We start from the raw sequence: 22,546 nt of genomic DNA, 5'->3' as shown, positions 1-22,546 counted from the left end.
TAAATAGTTGAAACTTGATATTTGTCTCGAATTATAATCCTGAATCAAAGCAAATTTCTGATATTTTTATTATCATTTATTTAATTCCATGTTAGCACAATCAAAGTAAACTTTACTCTGTTCTTTCAATTTGCTATGCCATGACTGTTTTGCAGTATACTACAAAGGACCACTGCTAATTTTCAGAATTTGTTTTTAATGCTTTATGCCTGATTTATTTTTATGTTAAAGGCAATTATTGGACATTTTAGGCTAAACCTTCTTTTTGTCTGAATTTCCTTTGAAATCTGGAAGTAGTGATACATAACCAATCAATGTAAGTCAATTTTATGTTAAGATTGAACAGAACATGAATGTGAGGTATTGTAAGGCAAGTTAATTAGTGCCTTGCTCTTAAAGATTAATGTGTGGTGTAATGTGTACTATAATGCATATTGTCATATTGGGAATGTCATATAATGCTAAGCAACTGATGAAATAGTGTTTGTTTGTTCAGATTACTGTGCTGCAAGTAACAATGCTTAAGTCTGTGCCACTTACATCCAAGGAACTCAGACAAGACAAATAGCAGCAGCAGACTGAAGCAGTGTTTCTGAACTCCAGAAAATGGAAATTTTTAGAGTCAGTATATCAGTTTTGCAAGCTATATACAACTTACACTAAATGTCCAACACTAAACCAGACCAGTTGATCTAATAGTTCATATTAATGTTGACATTCCGAGTGAACGTTCTCCTATGCCTGTTCATCTAACCCATTAATATAACCTTTCATTTTCTTCTCATTATATTTATCAACTTAAATGAATCTATGCTATTCAGCTCAAATACACCTTTCAGTAGTAAATTCATGTTCTAGCTGCTCTCAGAGTAAAGAAATTTCACCTAAATTCCCATTTGGATTTATTAGTAGCTTTCATGAATTAAAGTTCTAGCTTTGGTCTTTCTTAAATGGAAAGACATTTAAATTATCAGAAACTTTTAGAATCTATGACTTCTGTCTGGCTAACCTTCCAAGTTCATTTTTCTTTAAGACAAGAGCTCCAACCAGTTCACACTTTTTGGATACTCTAACATTCCATTTCTGGTATCATCCTTATAATTCATTTTTCACAAATTTTCCAGTGCCTTTAAATCTCTTCCATAATATGAAGAACATAACTGATCAATAGTCTAAATATACTGTAACCAAGAGTAATCAAGACCAAGGTCTTTCAGTTCAGAAAGTCATACTGAACACGAAACATTTAATCTTATTTTTTCTCCAATGATGCTGCCAAATCTGTTGAGTTTTCTCCAGAATTCTCTGTGTTTATTTCAGATTTCCACCATCTGCAGTATTTTATTTTTATACTCTAGCCAGGATTTTATACAATTTTGGCATAACATCTCCGCTTTTCAGGACTCTCTCACTAAAAATGAATCCTAGCATTTTGTCTTTTTTATGAGCTGATTGATCTGTGTCTTGCCTTTCTGTGATTCATGTTCTTTTTTCCTAAATATCCTTGCTCCTCATTCCATTTAGACTTTTATTATTCAAAATTGTATTGTAAGTTTTTATCCTTCCTTCCTCATACTTAATCATTTTGAAACTCAATTGCCAATTTCTTACTTCTTGGAATTGACCACAGTTTTCCTCAGCATCAAGTGCACCCACTAATTGTTTCCATGCAAAAATTTTGAAGCTGTATAATTAATTCATGAATTCAAATAACCTACAGAAATTGTATACAAAATGGTCCAGCACCATTATTGCTTCAAACAGTTTTTTTCCAAATGCACAAACAGTGTATTTAAGTTTCTGGTATGGTTTTTGTATGGCTACAGATGCAGAGTAATTTAAAAGGGTAAATTTCACTGTTCTTTCACTGTTGCTATGTCAAAGGTCTGATGCCCATTCGAACAACAGTGTGGATGTAACTATATAACATAGACTGTTGCAGTTCAAGGAGACAACCCTACCACCAACTTCTCAATGGCAACTAGAAATGGGAAATAAATGCCAGCTTCGTCAGCAATACCCAAGACATACTGGGCTATGAACCACGTGCTGGAAATTGGGATCAGAATAGCTCGGTGATTGTTTTTGACCGATGCCCACCCAATAGGCTGAAGTGTCTTTTTCTGTGCTGTAGACCTGTATGAATCTATGAATCTATAAGCCACATCCAGTGAACAAATACATTCAAAGATTTGTGGATGGCCTGTAATGAGACTTTCATGTTGCTGCAGAGGAGTGTATTTTCAAGGAACATTGCTCAGTACTGATCTTTATTCAATCCTACTTCTCATCTTTTTCCAGACTGAGAGGTTACTCTCAAACCTTTTTCTATGTTCTGTTTGTTGCCAGATTTCTATTGACTTGGCTCCTATCCCAGGTTCCACAAACTCTGAGTTTAGTTAAAAATTTACTATGTATTACCATACTGGGACCTGATGAAAATTCATTTTCTGACCTTTATATACTAATATATTACCAACTACATTACTTTGTCAGCTCTTTCTGTTAGTTACATCAATTGCACTACCCTTATCAACACTTCTAGAACTGGCTACAATGCAGCATTGTCAGATAATTCTGAACAAAGGTCAGTCGTCTTTCCAATAAGGAATGTGGTTAAAATGTCAACCGAATACAAAGAATCAAATTTCAAGAATTACTATGATATTACAAGATTTTACTTTATTTAGAACATAACTTAATAAAAAATGAATAATTGCACAATACAGCGATATAATTTATGTTTACAAAGCTCTTTCAGATCCTCTGAATACTTCACATTCAATGAATTAAAGTATAGCTAAGTCACTGTTGAAAAGAAAAGAAGAAATTTCATTTATATCGACTCTTCTAAAATTTTTGTATATCCAAAGCACTTCACAGCCAAAGAAATACTGTTAGAATAGTCATTGCTGTAATGGCAACAGACTTGCATTCAGCTGGAATGGCAGCAATGAGACACTGACCAATTAAGATGTTTAAGTGATTAAGAAATTACTGTTGGCAACAGACGGACACTGAGAGGTTACCTACCTGGAAAGGTTAAGCTAAGACTCTTCAGTCTCAAAAAGGAAAAGTTGAAGGGTGACTTGATGGACATCTGTGGACTGTTAATCTTTTAATACTTATTGATGACCAGAAATGTCATAATTTCCAAGTTTGCTTATGACACAAACTCAAAAATGTTGTTAATATTGAAGAGTATAGTAGCAGTCATTCTAATCCAAGGAACCAATTAATGAAGAACATAACTGGAGCCAAATGTGATGCAGTTTATTAGCATCTATTGATAATTGCAGATGACAAGCAAGCACCTACGTAAACAGAACAAATTTTAAATCAGTGCCTCTTTATAGCAACACAAGTGATGTGTTTAATCATGTCCGCCCTCGGTCTATGGTTAAACACAATTAATTGATTGGAGGGTGGCAAATGTTATTCCTTTGTTCAAGAAAGAGAAAAGGGATAATCCTGGGAATTATAGACTAGTCGCTCATGTCTCTGGTGGGTAAAATATTGGAGAGCATTCTGAGAAACAGGATTTATGATTACTTCGAAAACCATAGGTTGATTAGAGATAGTCAGCATGGCTTTGTGAAGGACAGGTCACGCCTCACCAGCCTTATTGAATTCTTTGAGAATGTGACAAAACACATTGATGGAGGTAGAGCAGTGGACTTGGTGTATATGGATTTCACCAGTGCTTTTGATAAGGTTCTCCATGGTAGGCTCATTCAGAAAGTAAGGAGGCATGGGATACAGAGAAATCTGGCTGTCTGGATACAAAATTGGCTAGCCCATAGAAGACAGAGGGTAGCGGTACTTGGAAAGTATTCAGCCTGGAGCTCGGTGACCAATGGTGTTTCACAGGGATCAGTTCTCTGACCTCTGCTCTTTATGATTTTTATAAATGACTTGGATGAGGAAGTGGAAGGATGGGTTAGTAAGTTTGCCGATGACACAAAGGTTAGTGGAGTTGTCGATAGTGTGGAGGGCTGCTGTAGGTTGCAATGGGAGCTTGACAACATCGAGGGTCTAAGGGCCTGTAATGTGCTGTACTGTTCTATGTTCTATGTTAATAGTGATTCAATACACAATCTCCAGGAGGCCATAGATTGATGAAATAGGCTGTCAAATAGCATGGGGAATTTAATGCAGAAAGGTTTGAAATGATTTAAATTTTGTAGGAAGAGAGAGGAGAAGCAATATTAATAGTTTTGGAGAGATTGCAGAGAAATCAGGTGATAGATTTGTGGGTGGGGCTAAACAATCTTGAAGGTGGCAGTAAAAATTGAGAAGGTTTTTGAAAAGTATAAAGACTGTATCTTTTTATTCGGCTGCACTTTGAATGTGGACAAGAATGGGAAAAAAAACTTTAAAAACAAGGATCATGGAATGAATTGTTGCACTTTTTCAAAGTAAGCCACGGAAACTCGTTGTTTGTGATGTTTGATCTGCTGCTTTATTCAACCTGTGGGGAAGTTGGTTACAGATGTATTGGCACCAATATGTGTACAAAGTGAGATTTGGCCAGCAACAAATAACTAATTGGATCATGGAGTTGTGACCAGCTGTGCCTGATAAAAAAAAATCTGCTTGCCAATAACTATTTGGTTGCTCCTGGATAATTGAACAGCTTGTGGATGCAAACAGTATTGCTAGAATCCCTTGAAATTTCCAAAAAGGAAGTGATGTGTCTTTCTATCCAGTAAAATACATAAAGCCTGAAGAAAGCCCATTTATTCTCACTTATCTGTTGCTGCAAGCTGTTGCTTTTAACCAATATGTCAAAGACTTCATGATTTGTGAACCAGTCACTCTGTGCCCCCAGCAAGGGCATGTTAATTACTAGGAGAAAAGAGATCGAGAAGTGGCAAGTCTTATCAAGCCAAAAGGATCGCATCAGTGAACCCTGCATACAGACGCCATTGATCTGCCTTACCACAATTTGTTTTCCGCTACTCATAATTTTTATTTGTCTGCCTGTGTCTCTGTGTATGTGTGTGTCAGGTAAGTTTTATAGATTCCACTTATCTTGGCTAGATGGCTAAGGCTGACATGTTTTTTTCTCTGAAGGACTCTAATGAACCAGATGGGTTTTCACAACAATCGATGGTAGAAGTCATAGTCACCACTACTAGCTTTACATTTCAGGTTTATCAATTTAAGTTAAATTCCAGCAGCTGCCAGGTTGAGGTTTGGATCAATGGCTCCAAAGTATTGAGCTGAGCATCTGGGCCACTAGTGCAGTGACAGTACCGCTGGGTGAGAAATCAAGCAATTCTGTCCTTGATTGCAAAGTGGGTGCGTAACTACACTATGTGAACAGTTCAAAAAAGATCAGTACCAATTTTTCAAGGACAATTAGTGACCAAGCAATTAGTGGATTTGCCACCAATAGTAAATCCCAGGAAAGAATAAAAAAAACTTACTAAAAGAATAAATGAATCACTGTTCTTAGCAATTAACTCATGATTATCATATTTTCATTGTTACTAATCACCTGTCTTCTCTTCCATTTTTAATTGCAACAAGAAATGTGAGGAGGTCATGAATTTCTTCTTCACTAAGATTGTTGCTATCTATTTACCTTCCTCTGTAGCTTCCCCACTTTTCCACAAATCAACAATCCTGTCCCTTGCTGAGTTTTGAACCTATGTCTAATATTTCTTTTTTATTTCTCTTTAGACGCCTCTTGTTGGTATTTTTATGATAGTCACTTCATATGCTCTTGATCCCAAACCTGCTAAACTATTGACCATTCATCTTTTTATCCTGGTCCCAAGGTGGTTAACATCGAAAATGATCCACAGACGCAACTGCAAACTCCTATCATTTTCTCTGCAGAATCTTTGATTGCGTTATCATCTCCTGAATCTGTGGCCACTATTTGCTTAATTCCAAGTTTGAACCTGTCCAGTCAGATTTCAACTGAATTAATCAGATATGTAGAGGTATGAAACAAGGAAAGAATATTAATTTATCAAACTCAGAACATGCACATGTTTAGCATGTGCTATAACATGATTATGTAAATGTTCATTCTTGCAGCATTGACAGTAATCTGGGACAGGAGACCTCCTGCACTTTATAGTACCCAATCAAAGTCACTAATGTCAAATGGTGCAATCATCAAGGATATCCCTGAGTGGGCACAGGATATTCTGAAGGGGAAGGGTGAACAGCCAAGGTTGTGGTCCACCTTGGAACTAACAACATAGGCAGAAAGAGATGAGCTCCTGCAAAGGGAGTTAGGTAGAAAGTTGAAAAGCAGGACCTCCAGGTTTGGAATCTCAGAGTTACTTCCTGTGCCATGAGCCAGTAAGACTGGGAGTATGAAAATAGCACTGTTAAATAGTTGGCTAAAGAGGTGGTGTAGGAGGGAAGGCTTCAGGTATGTGGATCGTTGGGATGTCTTCTGGGTCAGGTGGGACCTGTATGAGAAGGACGTGTTGCACCTAAACTGGAGAGGCACCAATATCCTAGCAGATTTACCAGTGCCACTCGGGAGTGTTTAAACTAGTGTAACAAGGGCATGGGAATCAGAGCAGTATGTTGGCAAATAAAATGACCAAGGAAGAGTCAGAGACTAAGGCCAGTGAATCTAAGAGGAAGAAGAATTTAGGAAGAGGTTACTGAACATGGACTGGTGATCTGAGGTGTATATGGTTTGATGCCAGAGGTATGACTGGTAAGACAGTTGGACTTAAAGCTTGGATTAATTCAGATATCTATGATGTTGTAGCTATTACAGAGGTTTGGTTTAGGGAGGGAAACGAATGGCAGATTAATGTTCCAGGATTTAGATATTTCAGGTGAGATAGAAAAGGATGTAAAAGAGGTGGAGGAGTTGTGTTACCGATCAGGGAGAATATGACAGCTGTACTGAGGGAGGATACCTTGGTGTGTTCATCCAGCAAGGCCATATGGAGCTCAGGAACAGGAAAGGTGAAATCAGTTTGGTTGGATTGTCCTACAGGCTTTCCAACAGCCAATAGGTAATAGAGGAATAGATATATGGATAGATTATGGAAATATCTAAAGACAATAGGGTTGTTGTGGTGGGTGATTTTTAATTCCCTTATATTGATGAGAACTCACTTTTTGCCAGGGGTTTGGATATGAGAGAGTTTGTTATATGAGTCCAGGACGGGTTTTTGAAACAATATCTAAATATCCAACAGGCGAAAAGGCCATACTTGACTTGGTATTGAGGAATGTGCTTGAAATTTTAATTGCGGGGGGGGGGGGGGGGTGCGGGGGGGGGCTGAAGGTTTGGGAACAATGATCATAATTCCGTAAGTTTTAGTGACATATGGATAAGGATTAGAGTAGTCTTCATGTGAAAGTACTAAATTGGGGTATACGCTAACTACCACAATATTAGGCAGGAAATGGGGACTGTGAATTGGATACAACTGTTTGAGGATAAATCCATACATGGCAAGTGTGAACCTTTTGAAGGCCAGTTAATTAGATGATCCAATGAAAATGAAAGATAAGGATGGCAAGATTCAGGAACCTTATATGACAGGAGAAATTAAGAGCTTAGTCAAAAAGAAAAAGGAGACATTTCCAAACCTCCACCCCCACCCCCACCCCCATTAAAATTTCAAGCACATTCCCCAATACCAAGTCAAGTATGGCCTTTTCTCCTGTTGAATATTTACATATTGTTTCAAAAACCCGTCCTGAACTCATATAACAAACTCTCTCATATCTAAACCTCTGGCAAAAAGTGAGTTCTCATCAATATAAGGGAATTAAAAATCACCCACCACAAAAACCCAATTGTCTTTAGATATTTCCATAATCTATCCATATATCTATTCCTCTATTACCTATTGGCTGTTGGAAAGTCTGTAGGACAATCCAACCAAACTGATTTCACCTTTCCTGTTCCTGAGCTCCATAGGCCTTGCTGGATGAACACTCCAAGGTATCCTCCCTCAGTACAGCTGTCATATTCTCTCTTATCAAAAAGAAAAAGGAGGCATTCATAAGGTTTAGGAAAATGAAGAGAGCCATAGTCCTTGAAGAGTACAATCGCAGGAAATAAGTCAAACAAGGAATTAGGAGGGCTAAAGTGAGTCATGAAATGTCTTAGGCAAACAGGATTAAGGAAAATCCCAAGTATATATATAAGTAAATATATATAATACTTATATATACATAAGCTAAAAAAAAGTAGTTGGAAAAAGTGTATCCATTCAAGGATAAAGGAGAATCTTTATGCGTAAAACCAGGGGAAGTAGCGAGGTCCTTTGCATCATTGTTCACAAAGGAGAAGGACATGGTGGATAATGAATCTCAGGAAGGGAATGTTGATATTCTAGGTTATGTCAATATAAAAAAGGAAGTGGTGTTGCGTGTTCTGAAAAGTATTAGGGTAGACAAATCTCCAGGACTTGATGTCGTCCATTGCAGAATGCTGAAGGACATGAGGGAGGAAATTGTTGGGGGCGTTGTGCAAAATCGTTGTATCTTCTTACATCATGGGAGAATTCCCAGAAGACTGGAGAATGGCCAATGTTTTTTCTTTGTTTAAAAAGGGTAATAGAGATAGTCTGGGAATTTAGAGGCTGGTGAGCCTTATATCAATGATTAGGGAAATTATTAGAGAAGATTCTTAGGGATAGGATTTACTGACATTTGAAAAAATATGGACTTTTATCAGCAATAGGCAACATGGCTCTGTGATGTGGAAGGTTGTGTCTCACAAACTTTGTTGAATTTTTTTGAGGAAGTGACAAATATTATTGATGAGGGCAAAGTAATAAATGTTATCTATATGGACTTAAAAAAGGCTGATACAAAGGTGAAGTCACATGGGTTCCATAGTGAGCTGGCAAGATGAATAAAGAACTGGCTTCATCATAGAAAACAAACAGTAACAGTGGAAGAGTGTTTTTTTGACTGAAGATCTGTGACCAGTGGTGTTCTGCAGAGATCAGCACTGGAGCCCCTACTATATAAATATGATCTGGAGGAGAATGTAGGCAGACAGAATAGTAAGTTCGTGGACATAAAGCTTGGAGGAACTGCTGACAGTGAGGAGAATTGTCAGTTGATTCAGGATGTAGGTAGGCTGGAGACTTGGACAGAGAAATGGCAGATGGTGTTTAATCTGGACAAATGTGAGGTGATGCAGTTTTGGAGATCTAATGCAGAGGGAAGTGTACAATAAACAGCAAAACCCTACATATCATCAACATACAGAGGGATGTAAATATAAAGTCCACAGTCCTCTGAAAGTGGCAACACATGGATAAGGTGGTCAAGAAGACATATAGCATGCTTATCTTCATTGGTCAGGGCATAGAGTATAAAATTTGGCAAGACATGTTGCAGCTGTGCAGAACTTTAGTTGGTCCACAATTGGAATATTGTGTACAGTTACGGTCACCATACTACCAGAAGGGTTTGGAGATTATGGACAGGAACAGAAGTAGTTTACCAGGACATTGCCTGGTTTGTGCAGCATTAGCTATGAGGAGAGATTGGACAAATTTGGTTTGTTTTCACTTGAATGTCAGAGGATGAGGAGTGATCTGTTGCACATTTACAAAATTATGAGGCATGGACAGAATGGATAGCCAGAGTCTTTTTCCCAATGTAGAAATGTCACTTACTAAGGGATGTAAGTTTTAGATAAATTCAAAGGAAATGTGAGAGGCACATTTTTTACAAAGAAGGTTGTAAGCGCCTGGAATGTTTTGCTAAAGGAGGTGGTGGACGCAGATACAATAGCAACATCTAAGTGAAATCTTGACAGATATACAAATAGGTAGCTTTTTAGTTTAGAAAGGCATCATGTACCACTGCAGTCTTGGTAGGTTGAAGGGCCTGCTCCTGTGTTGTACTGTTTTTTGTACTATCCTGGGTAATAGAATCAGTGCAGTTGTGATAAGCTGAAAGGCCTTCTTCTGAGCTGTAACAATACTACAATTCAATGAATGAAAATCAAGCAGATTCAACAAAGAGCATGGGCATACAATCCACTTCACTCGACTACCTCCAAAGCATGAAGAAAATCAATAATACAAATGGAAAGTGCTGGAGAAACTCAGCAGATCAGGTAGCACCTATGGAGAGAGAAGCATCTCAAGTCCAATATGACTCTTCTTTGGATCTGAAGGGAGGTGGAAACATGAATTCAGTAAATTCTATAATGATATTTCTCTCACGTTTTTGTTAAATTATATACTTTTTTATTTTTAAGGATATTCCTTAAAGAGCTTGAAAATTGCATGGAGAACCCTGAACTTGTTGGAAAATGTTTTTTAAAAAGGGTAAGTAAATCTCTTCCATTGCCACCTCCTAACTAGGACTTCTGAGAAAACTAATGAAAACTTTGAACATGTAGAAAACTGACTTCAGAGCTTAAAAATGTGTTGCTGGAAAAGTGCAGCAGGTCAGGCAGCATCAAAGGAGCAGGAGAATCGACGTTTTGGGCATTAGCTCTTTTTCTTGCCCGAAATGTCGATTTCCTGCTCCTTTGATGCTGCCTGACCTGCTGCGCTTTTCCAGCAACACATTTTTAAGCTCTGATCTCCAGCACCTACAGTCCTCACTTTCTCCTAGAAAACTGACTTCAGCAAATAGGCTTGAACAACAAATCATTCCATTGAATATCACCAAGTTTTTGTGCCCACTGGTCTGAAAAATAACATCACCATCCCAGATCAAGACTTGGGCATGCCTATTCTCTAGGTCCAAAGATCAAAGTGACCAATTCCCAAAATGCTGGGTCTCCATCTCTTTGTATCATTCAGGGATTTTGAGACTTCCTGTGAGGGACAGGGTAGAAACAGCACCCACAACAGGTGAAGTCAAAATTTAAATAGTTTAAATGAGGCAGGAGGTGATGACATGGTCCTTCACATCACATTATGTGAGGTGGATGGATAGAATTACAAAGTGAGGCCTTTGTGTCTTTTCTAGTGATTTTCAGATCTGAATACCTTGGTGTTGTTTTTGTCCAGCAAAGCCCAAAGACCTGATGATGATAACCACCATCACCATTGAAGCCCTCTCAGGTTTGCAGGGGTGGGAAGAGGAGCAAAATGTTCTCCCCTGTAAAGAGTCTTTTGGCCACACCAGCTCTGGCCTTGCTACTCCTTTCCCACGCTATTACTGCTTGTGAAGCCTCCCAGAAACTTGAACCATGTCAGGAGTTGTTGCCTGATATTAGTGAAGCCCAGGGCTCAACTTTGGTCAGAGTGAGCAAGTTTCTATGCACTGGCCTCAATGCAGTATCACTTAATTTGATTAAATTTGACTGGATCGGACAGTAGTTAATCACACATTAGAAACTGCAACTCTCAAGGAAGAATACAAAAATATCTTGTGCATCATAGGGAATCAGGAACCATGAAAGTCTAGTGAAAGGTGATTTACAAAATCACCCAAGTCCCGCAATTAGTTGTAAATAATTATACCTATGCTTCTCTTGGTTTCTAAGTCATTGTACACCACTAAGGGGTAAACCAATAAAATTAAACTAATTGTGTACTTATATTTTTCGATTCTATCTTTCAAGCAGTTGTTTCCGTTTTTATTATCAAAGAAGTCTCTAACTTTTTTCAACAGAAAGAAGAATTACAAATTTATGAAAAATATTGTCAAAATAAACCACGTTCAGAGGCTATCTGGCGACAGTGTGGAGACTGCCAATTCTTTCAGGTGCAATTTTTATGTTTTCAAATTTTTCAGATAGTATGTTTGTAGGTATTTTATAATGTAGAGCTGAAAATGTGTTGCTGGAAAAGCGCAGGAGGTCAGGCAGTATCCAGGGAACAGGAGAATCGACGTTTCGGGCATAAGCCCTTCTTCAGGAATGAGGAAAGTTTGTCCAGCAGGCTAAGATAAAAGGTAGGGAGGAGGGACTTGGGGGAGGGGCGTCGGAAATGCGATAGGTGGAACGAGGTCAAGGTGAGGGTGATAGGTCAGACTGAGGTGGGGGCGGAGAAGTCAGGAAGAAGATTGCAGGTTAGGAAGGCGGTGCTGAGTTCGATGGATTTGACTGAGACAAGGTGGGGGGAGGGGAAATGAGGAAACTGGTGAAATCCGAGTTCATCCCTTGTGGTTGGAGGGTTCCTAGGCGGAACCTCCCTACCTTTTATCTTAGCCTGCTGGACAAACTTTCCTCATTCCTGAACTCCTCCCTACCTTTTATCTTAGCCTGCTGGACAAACTTTCCTCATTCCTGAACTCCTCCCTACCTTTTATCTTAGCCTGCTGGACAAACTTTTCTCATTCCTGAACTCCTCTCTACCTTTTATCTTAGCCTGCTGGACAAACTTTCCTCATTCCTGAACTCCTCCTTACCTTTTATCTTAGCCTGGTGGACAAACTTTCCTCATTCCTGAACTTCCGCCTAGGAACCCTCCAACCACAAGGGATGAACTCGGATTTCACCAGTTTCCTCATTTCCCCTCCCCCCACCTTGTCTCAGTCAAATCCATCGAACACAGCACTGCCTTCCTAACCTGCAATCTTCTTCCTGACCTCTCCGCCCCCACCCCAGTCTGACCTATCACCCTCACCTTGACCTCTTTCCACCTATCGCATTTCCGACACCCCTCCCCCAAGTCCCTCCTCCCTACCTTTTATCTTAGCCTGCTGGACAAACTGTCCTCATTCCTGAAGAAGGGCTTATGCCCGAAACATCGATTCTCCTGTTCCCTGGATGCTGCCTGACCTGCTGCGCTTTTCCAGCAACACATTTTCAGCTCTGATCTCCAGCATCTGCAGACCTCACTTTCTCCCCTTTTATAATGTAGAGCAGATTGATATATGTGATAGCAAATGCAGCAGAAAAATCTTGGCAGCCATCCTGTTGGTTTTGTAATGTTGTCTAATATTTCTACTTCTTTTCTCTGTCAGGGATTGTTGTCTATACCTCCCTCTGTAACATTTCTTAGCTCTATGATACTTCCTGAATTCTTCTAGCCTCTTGTGCCAAATTTTTTTCCCCATTGTAACTCAACCTAAACTCTTATATTTTCTCCCTAAACTCCTCTGCCTTTGTTCTCCTTCCCTAATTTAAAGCTCCCTTTAAATGAGCTTTTTGCTCAGGTTCTGGTCATCACATTTAATTTATCAAACTTTGGCTTATTTTTGTTCAATTACATCGAGGAAGTGGGAAAAATGCGGTAAGAATGAAAATGTTTGAGAAAAGATTTCCCAATTTTCATCTCAAGCCAAAAATGGCAACTTCAGAATCTTACCATTGAGCATCAACAATCCTATCTCCATAATACTTGTGTCTCATTAAAGTTCCAATATCCTTCATGTACACACCACTTCTATTTCTCCCTCTTTTTGGTGCCTTCAGGCCTGGAGGTTCCATGTCTGCTGAGAGTCTTCTGCATCAACGTTGGTTCACCCTCCCTGTCATGAACTGTTGTGGGTTTTGGGATCACAAGCAGGGTGGATTTGAAGGGGTCAGGAACCACTAGAATTTCCTGTGAAGAAACTGTTTGGGTCCTGTTTGTCACTGCTGCCTTCTCTGTGCTTTTATGCATCTCCCTGCCTTCCTGAGCAACTGAGGCACTGGGAATTTGATCAAATACCTAGGACATTGTACCTAGGTATCTTTGCACCTAAGATAGTGCTGGAAATGGTGACTTTTCGCTGTCCTCATGTGTCTCTGTATTTGAGTACATATGACAATAACCTTAATTCTAATTCTAATACTGGAATTCCAGAGATTCCATTGTTACATCAGATGCATAAGGCTGAATCTCGCTTTGTTTTGGCTAAGTCTCAGTTCCATTGAGATTTTTGGAGGATTTTTTGCCACAAGGTCTCGTTGTATTTTATCAAACTTGCCTCATGAATGACCTACCCAACCTTATGGCACCATTTTGCCTGATTCTAGCCCGATTTTATCACGTGCCGTTCCCAGAACAGCTCGTTACTGCCCAAAACGTACTGGAATTGACCAGCATCCCTGATGCCACCACCATTTGTGAAAGGCCAGTGTACACCCAGACAAGCATTGTTCATCTGGAGCTGTCTTCACATTTGTCTCTGATGTAGCAGACAAAGGAAATTTGGCACCCAATTTTGTGAGCAGGAACTTTGAGATCCTGTTGTAGAGGTGGGGGCGTCCTTTTCTCCAGGTCCAGCAGTAGAAGCAATGGCCCCAGATCTGTTCAGTTTGATGCAAAGTTGCCAAATAGGCTGGTGCAGTCTCAGCCATCTGGAGGAATACACAGCAATGTAAGAAGAAGGTCAACGATGTTCCCTACCCCGCCACCAATCTTCTTTCCAATATCTCACACTCATTATATCTCTCCTACTAGACTTCCTCCCAGAAAGGCTCATGCAGTACCAGTTTTCTTATTGCTTGCAATATCTTCATTCATTTGCTGTTACCCACCACAACAGCAGACACTACGAACTCCGCAGGAATTATGCACTGCCTGGAACTTGCTTAAAAGATGCAGCAAGTTGCTGTTGGCATGGAGATAGGTTTGTTGTACATTCCAATTTCATGCCATACCCCACATTGTTCAGGCGCCTGTAAAGATTCCACCTGTAGAATTTGCAGAAATTACAAAGATGAAATGTTGACATATTTAAGCATGATTATAGCTGAATGTAATCCTTCTTAGATATGAATACAATTGATATAATTGGATATCAAGTATAATCCCCCTATGTCTCTCTTGATTGAGTTCAATGGTAAATCTCTCTCTGTTGTAATTTCATATTGCTTTTGTCCCAACCCCTTCCATTTCCTTTATTGATGACACTTTATATAATTTCTATTAATTTTCTATAACTCTACCTTTTCTTAACCTAGCAACATGCCCACTTGCCTTTCAGAACCCTTGCAAACTGATTGTCAATTCACATGTCCTTTGGCTTTCAATTCACAACATCCAGATAAGCGTGACCAATTTCCTTCTCAAAAATGATGTTAGTGAACCAAATGAGTTTTTAGGATAATTTTGTAATTACATGGTCACAAAGACTGATACCACCTTTGTATTCTGTGTTTACTTAATGAACTACTTGAGATTGAATTAAAGTTTTTGGATTATTAGTTCAAATTCTGTATTAGTAGCCCAGTAAAATGCACTCCATTCCTATATCATGAGACAAGGATAACTCCAGACTCAAGTCATCCATCAGCAACTGCCTATTCAAAAGCTCTAGCCCTTTCACCATCACCTCAAGTGCACAGGCTTTTCAGAGAAACATTTCAAAGTTGCCAATTTCTTAGGCAGATTTATTTTTGAACCCTTTTCCTCTGAATTTTTATATTGCTTCTTTAAATTGTGTTTCTGTATCCAGTAGGTTTCTGCTTTATATAATCTGTTATTTGCATGTGAAAGAACTGGGGCAGTATTTAATACAAAAAGGCTTCCTTAAAGGTTGCTAGAATTGAAAGCTTTGTTATTTGGTCATTTCTTTCCAGGAGTGCCAACGTAAATTGGATCATAAACTCTCACTGGATGCTTATCTGCTGAAACCTGTCCAAAGGATTACAAAGTATCAACTTCTTCTAAAGGTAATGAGGCTTCTTGATAAAGAGCTGCCTTTAGACTGTTAGAATGTTTTATTCTTAAAATATATTTCTCAATATTTTGGATAATTTTAATATCACAGGGACCATGCCTATGATTTTGAAAAGGGTAATGAAAATTTGAAAATTTTTACATCAAAAAAATTAGTTCACCTTCTTCCGGTATGATATCCTACTGCACAGATAGAAAATTGATGTGTCAAATGTCTTCCACTATGGGTTGAATCTTATGTCTGTTTCAGCTAAGTCCAAGTTGCAACAAGCTTCTTCAAGGGTTTATTGCTACAAGATTTCTTGCTTTATCTTACCAAACTCACCTCATTAATTAGCTACTGCACCCCTATGGCACTTTGCACTTCCAATTCCCACTCATTTTACCATGCACCATTCCCAGAACAACTTGCCACTTCTGAAACACCAACACTTCTTGCGCCCACATCATGTGTAAAAGCCAATTGTGCACCTGGACACACAGTAGCATTCTGAAGCTGTTCTTTCAAGGACTGAGCGCGAACATGTTGGAGAAGGGGAAGATGATACAGTGAGTCTCTGACAGAGACCTGGATATTCTGGTGGATAGGATGGATCAGAGACAAAGAATTCTCTTCTTAGAAGAGTGGCAGAAGAGGCTGAGCCATCAGATCCTGGCAGTCTGGTCAGAGGTTGCTTCCTGGGGATGCAGAGGAACAGTTAGCAGTGCAGAAACCAAGTCAATGATCTTCTTGTTCCACCAGGTAAGTGTCACATGCTTCTCTCTGCCACTTCATACTCACTCCATCTCTGTAGATGCATCCATTCCCCACCAAGACTTGTGGGTTCTGACATTCTCACTATTGCATACCTTCCATCACTCACTCCTCCTCCAAACCTCCTACACCACTAACCCTGCATGGTCTCTCTGCTGCCTCCCCTGTACTTCACAACACCTCATCACCTTCCCCTCACTTGCACCAACACTAATAGCTGTGCCAGCCAATTCCATCTCACTCATCCTTCCCATTTTCTTATTACCCCATAACAGGATGGAGTGAACACATATGGGTGGTGTGCTGCCCAACATCTGGGTGCTCACCCCCTACAAAAAGAGAATTTTGGCCTTGCACAAGACTGGGACTCTAGCTATGGGCATGCAGAAATGGGCAGGCATTCATGTCCCACCAAATGAGTAAGTACCACATTCCATTCCACTGCAACTCTCCTGTTAACCATGCTGTCAGTCTCATTCATTGCACACCACTTCTAAACATTGACCATGACTCCTTCTTTCTCGTATCCTGCAGATTCCACCAGCCTGCCCAAGACCTCTGTGAAGAAATGCCCAGCTTCAGCAGAAGGGTCGTCCTGGACATCTGAGAATAAGTATACCAAACCTCAGAGGAAGCATTGGCAAGGCTATCTCCTGCACCCCATCCACCAGCTCAGATACTTACACCTGGGGGGTACTATAAGCACAGAGAGCATGAGTACACCATCTGGTGAGTACCTCACAGCAACAGGTGCACAGCTGGCTAAGGAAGAAATGGCCTAAACAGCTGACACGTGGATCTGTGGCAGAAAACAGGCAACACCAGGGATGAGAGGACTCTATTGTGTCAACAATCAGGGATTTCATCCACATGCATCGAGAGGAACAGGAACAGCAGACAGATTTGAGGGATGCAATGGTCCTTGTTGCCCAAAAGCTGCAGTAGTGCAGTGAGTGATGATAACCATCTGCCTGCCTCCATGGAAAGGTTGGTGGCTGCCATGGGCAGTCAGATCCAGCACCCTCAGGGTAAATTGGAGATGTACGTACACCTTCACTCTATTGTCTCACCCATTGGTACCCAGGATCAAAGAAATGGTGATGGGGTCCTGGTATAGGTGCCCCTTCTTCACAAGGACATAGTGCAGTGCCAGGAAGCACCCAGCAGGAGGTGGAACCATACACATAGGTCCTTCTTCACTTTCTACTTGAGTTACTTCAGAGGTGGCCAGGCCTTGCATCTCCCCCACTACACTACCTGTCTTCCTTCCTCTGATCCTTGGAAGTCCAAGCTAACGAGCGTCAACTTACAGGAAACTCTTGACACATCTGACCTGTGTTGACACAAGCTTCTCTGGGGACATGCCACCAAATCTCCAATATCAACAGGCTCCACAGCAAACAGACTCCCTTCACCCCAGCTGTGAAACCAAGGAATATACTAATGTGTAGTGAGATGGAGAGAAGAAGAAGATGACCTATTTGAGAACATTCTGGTGGCACTGAGAAAGGCCTGTATATCACTCTCAGTTTATGCATAAATATTTCTGATGTTAACTTGCATGTGTTGATAAGTCTCTCTGTGTAGGCACTAATTGCATCTTCAACCATCTGGCAGTGCTTCATGGCCATAGACATGGCTCCATTGATGGAGGTCTGCATTGAGAGCCAACTGCATTGTCTGGAAGCAGGGGAAATTGCGTACATATGACAGTGAGACACGATGGCACTTTTGTCCCTCCTCATTCAATACCCTACTGTTGGCTCTGTCAGTGGACAAAGTTGTACCGTCAAAAATGTGTTAAAATAGAGGAACTAAACATTGGTGGCAGAGGCAGATAATTAGATAGCGTTGATCTTAGTGACAACAAAGTCTCTGACATGTTCACAGGTCATGACAGGTGGAGGCAACACGGATAGGATCTTCAGTGAATGGTTTGCAATACAGAAAAAAAAGGGATTTCTTTTACATTCCAGAATTATCCTGAAATAGTGAACAGTTTTTGCACACTAAAACAGGACCTAGTTATGCTCTGTGTTGAAGAGTCAAATTGAGTAGTGAATGGCTAAACTGTTTTACATCACATCTATTCAAGCTAATATGTCTTGAACGTAGGGAAGCAGAAATGAAGACGATAATAAGGATAACAGCTAGGATGAGGGAGACTAACAGTTTGATGATGACTAGGGCATTCAAAGTGGAGGTGTAGACGTGTTTGAGTAGATCAGCAGCTCCAGAAATTATATGGCGAATTAAGGGTCAAAGATTTGACTGTTGGAATAGTCAAAGTGTAGTTATAAGTGAATTGAGACCATTTTTTTCCAAGACAGACAGGATGCAGGGGTGGGAGTAGGAAGCTGGATATAGATGGTGAATGCAAGAAAGTAATCAAAAACAGTTTATTTAAAGATAGCATGGAATAGCAAGGCCACGGGAGTTGGAAAAATAATAGGTGACCATCAATTTAAGTTGGAGGAAGAGAATTAAGGGAAGCAAGAAGGATAGGGAACTCAGAAAAAGTGTGACAAACTGAGATGGAGTCTTAAATCACTGAGGATGAAAGTTTGAATAAAAGCAAAATACAGCAGATGTTGGAAATCTGAAACAAACACACACAATACTGGCAGGGCAGACAGCATCTTTGGGCAGAGAAACAGAGCTAACATTTCAAGTCTACTATGAGCCATACCAGACTCAAGATGTTAACTCCATGTTCTCTCTTCATAGATGCTGCCAAACAACTGAGTTTCTTCAATGTTCTCTGTGTTGAGGATGAAAATTCATTTAGTGCACAAGCTGAGGGATGAAAATAATGAACAAATTTTAATGATAAAAATTACTTTGAAGTTTGGTGGGTGGAATAGAACAAAGATTTTAACTGAGAGGCAAGAGGGGTGGTATGAGGTGATATGTGCACAGAGGAGAAAATGCCAGGTATGGTTTGTTGAAAGAGCCACACTACTACTGTAACAACCTTAGAAAAGCAATATAAGATTCAGCTAGGCTTCAGTTGCTGGGGTAGGTATCATCATTCAGCTAGGCTTCAAGTGGTTGAAGCCAAAATATTGAATGGTTTCAAGAAGAAATTAGAAATGATTCTAGGCTTAAAGGGATCAAAGGATATGGGGAGAAAGCAGGAGCTGGGAACTGATGTGGATCATCAGCTATGATTATATTGAATGACAGAGCATGCTCAAAGGGCCAAATGGTTTTCCTACTCCTGTTATCTATATTCCTATGTTTATCCAATAAAATTTTAGTACTTACTTATTTAGTCAGTGTAGTTCAAACCCATAATATTTGATTGTCTGGACAACAACTTACATTGATGATTATAATAAGTGGGTGTGACATTCTGAACATGTTGACATTATGAGTAAACACAAATAAAGAAGAAAAGTCAACGAACACTGCTTGCGCTGAAAAATTGTTAGTAAGAGCAACAGAACTGAGCAGCTTCTGGCTTTCCAATGTACTGCTGCTTTCAATTTTATTTCAGTTGAACTTCGATCTGGCAACTGCAGCCACTGTCAAACAAAGGTGGAAGTTTCTTTTATTTATGCAAATAGGGATCAAATTACATGATTTTTCTGCTATCATTCCCATCTGTGTCTCTGGCTAAAGTCTGAATCTATTCATCAAACATACATAGTGAACGTTTTGAGCTGTATTTTCAGTGATGTTTAAACTAATTCTAAACCTGGATGAAGTTTTTGAAGCCATTTTTTGGGAGGCACTTGCAGGCTTAATGTCTTAATAGTTATGACCATTTATATAATTTCAACTGTGGACTCTGCACTCACATTTCCTGTGATGCAATGTTTTAATTCTCACTGTTGTGAAAACTAAACCTTAATTGAAATTATTGCTACAAGCCATGGGCAAATGGCATAATATTCAAATCAATGAGCTGTGTATTCAGAGTATACTTTGTATTGTTACCTCAGCGATCACAGCGATCATGAAAAGTATACAGATTGGATTTAGGATACAGCTGCCAACACCCACATCCTGCCCACTGTTCATCCTTTTATTGCTTGCAAATGAAAATTGCCTTCATAGCATGAACAAAATAACATAATTTTCACATAGATTGTATGATGTAGTTTATAGTATGATTGCCCATTAAGATCGTGATTGTTTCTACTAGGAAATGCTAAAGTGCAGTAAAAACTCAGAAGGCACTGCAGAACTAGAGGAAGCACTGGAGACAATGATTAGTATAATTAAATCAGTGAATGACTCCATGCATCAAATTGCTATCACTGGGTTTGAGGTAAGAGCACTGGATGATGTGCAATCTATTCTATCTGTACTGCTTGTCTTGGCTTTTATAAGATTTTCCCTTTAAATCTTAACCCTTTCAATGTCTATAGTATTTATTTGTGAAACTGAGAAAGCAGTGTTAGTAAAGGTGCAACGTACTATGAATGCTAGGATCTAGAATAAAATAATAATAATAATGGAAACACCCAGTAGGTCTGGCAGCATTGATTAGAGAGAAACATGAATTGTTCAGTTCAGGACCCTCCACCAGAATTTAGAGTTCTGAAGAAAAGGTCTTCAGGATCCACAGAACACTGTTAGACCAACTGAGTTTGTCCAACGCTCTCTGTTTTAGAATTAATCTCTCCACATTGCCAATGAGGAAAGAAGTCAGTATTCAGCTGTCTCACTAGACGTTGACAAGATGTTGATTTTTACTTTAGGTTAAAGCAGCAAAGTAATGTGGAGGCTTGGTGGTACAATTGAAGCATGCCCATCTGGGGACCAGAAACTCCATATGCAAGTCACATGCCATGACTTGATGGCCATGGACGGTGTGTACTTGTAGCATGGCCAAAACAATTGCTTATTGGTACAACTGAAGGCAGATGGTAAGAGTGGGACAGTGTCCTGGGCAGCCAGCTGGTAAAAGAGAAATTAGAAACCAGAGATGACAATCAAAAATCACAGCCAGTAACTGAAAGTCAACCCACTCCATGTGATATAACTCAGCAATTACAGATCAGTCAGTTTAACATACGTAGTCAGCTAATTTCTGCAATTATTGGGTTAGAATTTTCCATGCTACTATTGTCACATGGAAAAAGGAGATTGATTTGGAAAGTCAGCATGGATTTCTTAATAGAATTTGCTGGAATATTTTGTGAAGATAACAGTGAGGGTTGCTGACGGGATGGTTGATGTGACGTACATGGATTTCCAAAAGATATGTGACACAGCAGACTTGTGAGGCAAGTTATAGTTCATTGATAAGAGACTGAAGCAACATTGATTCTAAATTGGCTCAGGGATAAGAACATAGAACATAGAACAATACAGCACAGAACAGGCCCTTCGGCCCACGATGTTGTGCCAAACTTCTAACCTAGATTAAGTACCCATCCATGTACCTATCCAAATGCCGCTTAAAGGTCGCCAATGATTCCGACTCCACCACTCCCACGGGCAGCGCATTCCATGCCCCCACCACTCTCTGGGTAAAGAACTCACCCCTGACATCTCCCCTATACCTTCCACCCTTCACCTTAAATTTATGTCCCCTTTTATGTTAAGAATTTATGTTAAGAAACAGCAAATAATGTTTTATGAATATTTTGCAGGCTAAAGGTTTGAGGTGGAGTTCCCGCATGTCAGCAATGGGATCCTTGCTTTTTATCATTTATTTACAATTTACGTAAATTATTTAGATGTTGTTGGGTGGGGACATTTTCAAAGTTTGTGAATGACACAATACTTGAGATTGGCTTACTAATAAAGAACATAGAGTTGTGATAAAGGGAATATTTTCAGGATGGAAATCCAGAACTAGTGGAAACCCAGAACCCATGGTGGGCGGCACGGTAGCACAGTGGTTAGCACTGCTGCCTCACAGCGCCAGAGACCCGGGTTCAATTCCTGCCTCAGGCGACTGACTGTGTGGAGTTTGCACGTTCTCCCCGTGCCTGCGTGGTTTCCTCCGGGTGCTCCGGTTTCCTCCCACAGTCCAAAGATGTGCAGGTCAGGTGAATTGGCCATGCTAAATTGCCCGTAGTGTTAGGTAAGCGGTAAATGTAGGGGTATGGGTGGGTTGCGCTTCGGCGGGTCGGTGTGGACTTGTTGGGCCGAAGGGCCTGTTTCCACACTGTAATGTAATCTAAACTAGTGGGGATCAGTCGGTTCACAGCTGTAATACCATGAACATTCTGGGTTTTCCTACCTAAGGCGAGATATACCGCCATTGAAGGGAAGTCCAGAGAAGGCTAACTAGATTGAT

General features: G+C 40.0%; 1 protein-coding gene across 8 annotated transcripts in view; it reads left to right on the top strand.

The window, feature by feature from the left end:
* LOC122555988 (guanine nucleotide exchange factor DBS) overlaps positions 1-22,546 on the top strand; it is a 404,319-nt gene that overhangs the window by 283,952 nt on the left and 97,821 nt on the right. For all 8 annotated transcript variants that reach the window (XM_043702332.2, XM_087993537.1, XM_043702330.2 and 5 more), the window contains 4 exons: positions 10,223-10,292; positions 11,593-11,685; positions 15,434-15,526; positions 20,438-20,563. In XM_043702332.2, the coding sequence (XP_043558267.1) occupies positions 10,223-10,292; positions 11,593-11,685; positions 15,434-15,526; positions 20,438-20,563 (382 nt within the window). The remainder of the gene's footprint in view (positions 1-10,222; positions 10,293-11,592; positions 11,686-15,433; positions 15,527-20,437; positions 20,564-22,546) is intronic.

Source organism: Chiloscyllium plagiosum, unplaced genomic scaffold (genome assembly GCF_037043375.1).
Source record: "Chiloscyllium plagiosum isolate Xiang-an unplaced genomic scaffold, Cpla_swu_hap1 HiC_scaffold_13, whole genome shotgun sequence".
Taxonomy (NCBI): Eukaryota; Metazoa; Chordata; class Chondrichthyes; order Orectolobiformes; family Hemiscylliidae; genus Chiloscyllium; species Chiloscyllium plagiosum.
The sequence above is the reverse complement of the archived record's forward strand: the minus strand, read 5'-3'. Positions and strand labels throughout refer to the sequence as shown.